The sequence below is a fragment of the Arachis ipaensis genome, chromosome B07 (genome assembly GCF_000816755.2).
Source record: "Arachis ipaensis cultivar K30076 chromosome B07, Araip1.1, whole genome shotgun sequence".
In the NCBI taxonomy this organism is placed as follows: domain Eukaryota; kingdom Viridiplantae; phylum Streptophyta; class Magnoliopsida; order Fabales; family Fabaceae; genus Arachis; species Arachis ipaensis.
In genome coordinates this window covers 105,979,716-105,983,429 of record NC_029791.2, presented here as the reverse complement: position 1 = coordinate 105,983,429, position 3,714 = coordinate 105,979,716, and the positions used below count along the sequence as shown (strand labels likewise).

The 3,714-nt window shown below is 35.9% G+C and overlaps 1 protein-coding gene across 1 annotated transcript in view; it reads right to left on the bottom strand.

The window, feature by feature from the left end:
- LOC107610078 (BEL1-like homeodomain protein 3) overlaps positions 1 to 3,002 on the bottom strand; it is a gene marked incomplete in the record, with an annotated part of 3,534 nt that extends 532 nt beyond the window's left edge. Inside the window, 6 exon segments of the mRNA XM_016312151.2 lie at positions 1 to 538; positions 623 to 683; positions 1,001 to 1,171; positions 1,173 to 1,219; positions 1,324 to 1,961; positions 2,600 to 3,002. Of these exon segments, the coding sequence (XP_016167637.2) occupies positions 1 to 538; positions 623 to 683; positions 1,001 to 1,171; positions 1,173 to 1,219; positions 1,324 to 1,935 (1,429 nt within the window).

Genomic DNA, 3,714 nt, shown 5'->3' with positions numbered 1-3,714 from the left:
AATCTGTGAAATGATAATCTAGCAGGTGATCAGTCTCTGGGGAGGAAGAAGAAGAAGAAGAAGCCAAACCCTGATTATGATTACGTCTTTTCTTGTGGATGCCATCATTATCAGACATGCCACCAAACCCATCCCTTTCACAGTTCCTCAATTCCAATGCAAGAGACACGTGGCCACCCATGGTAGATGTAAAGTTACCCAACTCTGCAAAATCATATGCAGCAGGACTAGTACTACAACCCATTATGCTTCCACAACTATAAACCCCATTATTGTTGTTCTCATCCATGGAACATGATGCATGTTTATGAAAATGCCCTTCTTGTTGGACACTATCAGCAAGGGTTGCTAAATTGTCTTGTGAATCATCTTCCCCTTTGTTATCAGAGGCTTGAGCATCATCTCTTTTACTTTTCACAATGCCTTCGGATCGAATATTGCAGCTTATGTTATCAGAATCACCAAACTCTTCTTTATACATTTCTTCAACCATCGGCTTCCATAGCCGCACCCGTGCATTGATGAACCAATTTGCCACCTGATCATTATCAATACCATTAATAATATGAATGTTACCAAATACCAACCATAACTGTACTTACAATTCAATTAATTATTGTACCTGGTTTCTGGTCAGGCCTGTCTGTCTTGCCAGCATGATTTTCTCTGAATCCTTGGGATACCTGGTTTCAATTTACAAAATGAAACTTATCTAATAACTTTATTACAACATTATTTAAAAAAAAATTCACTTGTTCGCTTCTAAAAAAGTTCATTTGCTCACTTATCTAAGATCAGATGCATCCTTTTGAACATAGCTTTTCATATATTTTGAAAAGGTTAGAGACTCGGATGCAGTTATCTTTATGTAAAGTTGATAATTGAAAACCATCAAATGATTTGACATGTTTAACTGACGAATTTTGACTATCAACTTCACCTGAAGATGAAGACAACTGCATGTAAGTTTTTTATATTGAAATAGAAAGTGATGACATACGGGTGAAGAAAATGTTCGAAAAGCCAAGCGCGAAGTATTGAGACAGAGGTTTCGGGGAGACCCCTCTGAGGCCTCCAAGCTTGTCTCATTACACCAAGTTGCTGAAGTGCCTTTTGCTGTCTAAGCTGTTGATCAACATAACGAAGACGCGGTATCCCTTCTTGTTCCCCACACCACAATCTGCATCTGATGACAGTACTGTCTGTATTTCTTATCCACCTAATTCAACCATATCACAAATTAAACCATTCTATGATTATTCAACTAATGTTGAAAACTATTATATGATATGATCCAACAATTACCAAGGATATTTAATTTACCTCATCCAACAAGGTCAGAAGCTTTGTCTTCTTTTCTAATAAACTCTGGCGTTCTTCAGCTGATAATTCATTAGGAGGTTTGACATTATTTTGCAGAGATTGACTGTTACATTTTCCATCAGAATCCTTGGAGCCACCATCAATGACATTATTGAACTTTTCTTGTTTCTCCATTCCAGGTTGCTTCAACAAAGCCTTTCGGACACCAACTATTTCATCAAGTAACTCCTGTGCTGCCTTAAGATAGTGTGAGTTCAATACACCGTTTGAGAATGATCCTTGAATGCATGGATCAGAGTTATTGGAATTGTACAAACCCTCTCTTTTGGCACTTTCATGAAAGCCTCCAGAAGATAAAGATACCATGCATTCAGCAGCAGCAGAAGCAGTGCCATCATACTGGTATTGAAAGGAAGGAACAGATGTACCTAGACTAAGAGATAAGCCTTGGCCATGTACATTTTGTTCACCTTCTACAAAAGAATTGCATGCTGGATCAACCATGTTTGGTGCTCCAACAGATCCATTATTGTTGTAGTTATGAGACAATAAAGGATTCCCAGACAACATCTCAGCATAGGATCCTGAAGAAAATGCTTGGTTGGGATACATTTCTATAGATTTCGAGAACAGCTCAACTGCAGTAAAGTCAAGGAACGAGGTTGTTAAACAAGTTTTTTGAGCCACGCACACAAAATTAATAAAATAAAAATCACCGTATACTCAAAGGAAAAGAAAACGTTGTCATAAAGCAAACATGGTCGTCACTACTGTTAGGCTAATGTTCAACACTGTTGTTGTATACATTAATTTTCCATTATGTTGCATTGGTTTGAGGATATACAGGAACTATATACTATATAATATAGTACATATTTATATTTTATTTACGTTTTCAAAGCACAAAAGGGTCAACACATCCACCATATATTAAGCTTATGCAAAGATGAAATTCACAAACACCAACATAGCTAAGAAAAATAAACCAAATCTGAAACGAAACTAAACGAAATCCCCATAATTCAACACTTGGAACCAACCACTCTGCATAGATTAATTAAGTAAATAGCTCAAAGATCTCTTACAAAGTCCAAGCGAAAGAAAAATCTAAGCTGGTTATAAGCACCTTATTCATTGGTTCTAATATACACTAAGTTCTAACTTTTGCTTTATTGTAATCATGAAATCCCACTGTGTGAGAACAACACGCACTTTCAGCTAGCATAATGAACAGAAGAAAACAGTGGATAAGGATAAACTCATAAAAGTGAAATACCTGAAAGAAAGTGGTGGGTACTCAGTTCAAGGAAGCTAAGCTAGGGAGTAATAAGAGTGAAAAACGGAAAACTAACCAGTAAAGAAAGAAGATTAAAGGAAAGAAGGGGAGAGAGCCTAAGTGAGAAAGAGAAGTGGAGAAACAAGAAATGGAGGAGACAAAATTAAAACAAAAACAAAAAACCTTAGTGTGAGGAAGGGCAGACATATGGCAATCCCAAGAGAGATACTTGAAACGAAGAGCCACAACTACTTCCTTTTCATTGGAACAACGGCACCAACCAATCCAAACATATTATTATATTTTCATTTTTAAATCATTAAAAAAATAACACCGCACCCATGACTTGTTTGCTTCCTTGATTGCTTGCGGATGTTAACACCAACTACCCTCTCTCTCTCTCTCTCTCTCTCTTTTCTCTTAACGTGAAAATATATAAAAAGTTAAGAAATTATGGTATTGGTAAAAAGGAATAAATAATTAGTAAATTTTAACGTCAATCATTGTCGAGTTTCTCACGTGTGACAAAAGTTATATCATAAATTGTGTCATGTTCAAGTGTGTGTATATGTGTGTGTGTGGTTGTTTGCTTACAAGGGTTCAAGGCATAACCACCAGTTGGTGGACCTGTAGCTTGGTGTAACACCTCCCCTCCCTCCTTTAAAACTTAACGCATAAATCTTAATTAATTATGAATAAATTAACAATCATATTGCTATCCCTTTCTCCATCCCCATGCGTTGAATTTGAATTGATCATCAATTACAGAATTGAAGAAGAACTGAACAACCGTGATCAAGATTCACGAATGTGTGAGGCGCAGACTATATACTATATAGTTTAATTTGGAAATTAAATTTATAATGTTTTTGTATGAATAAAAAGGAGAGAATATCAAGGTTGGCCGGATTGGGTATTAAGGAGTAGGTGAAAGTGACAAATTCACGCGTCGACGTGTACGCTTCATGTCCTCTTCTAATTGGAACCCACCACATCATCATCTTTCTCTCTGTGAATGATAATTTCAAAAAAAACCTTAAACGATTTCTAACAGTTATCTTAAAAGACAATTAAATTCTTAATAAAAAATTATTTTTTATTTTTAATATTTACTT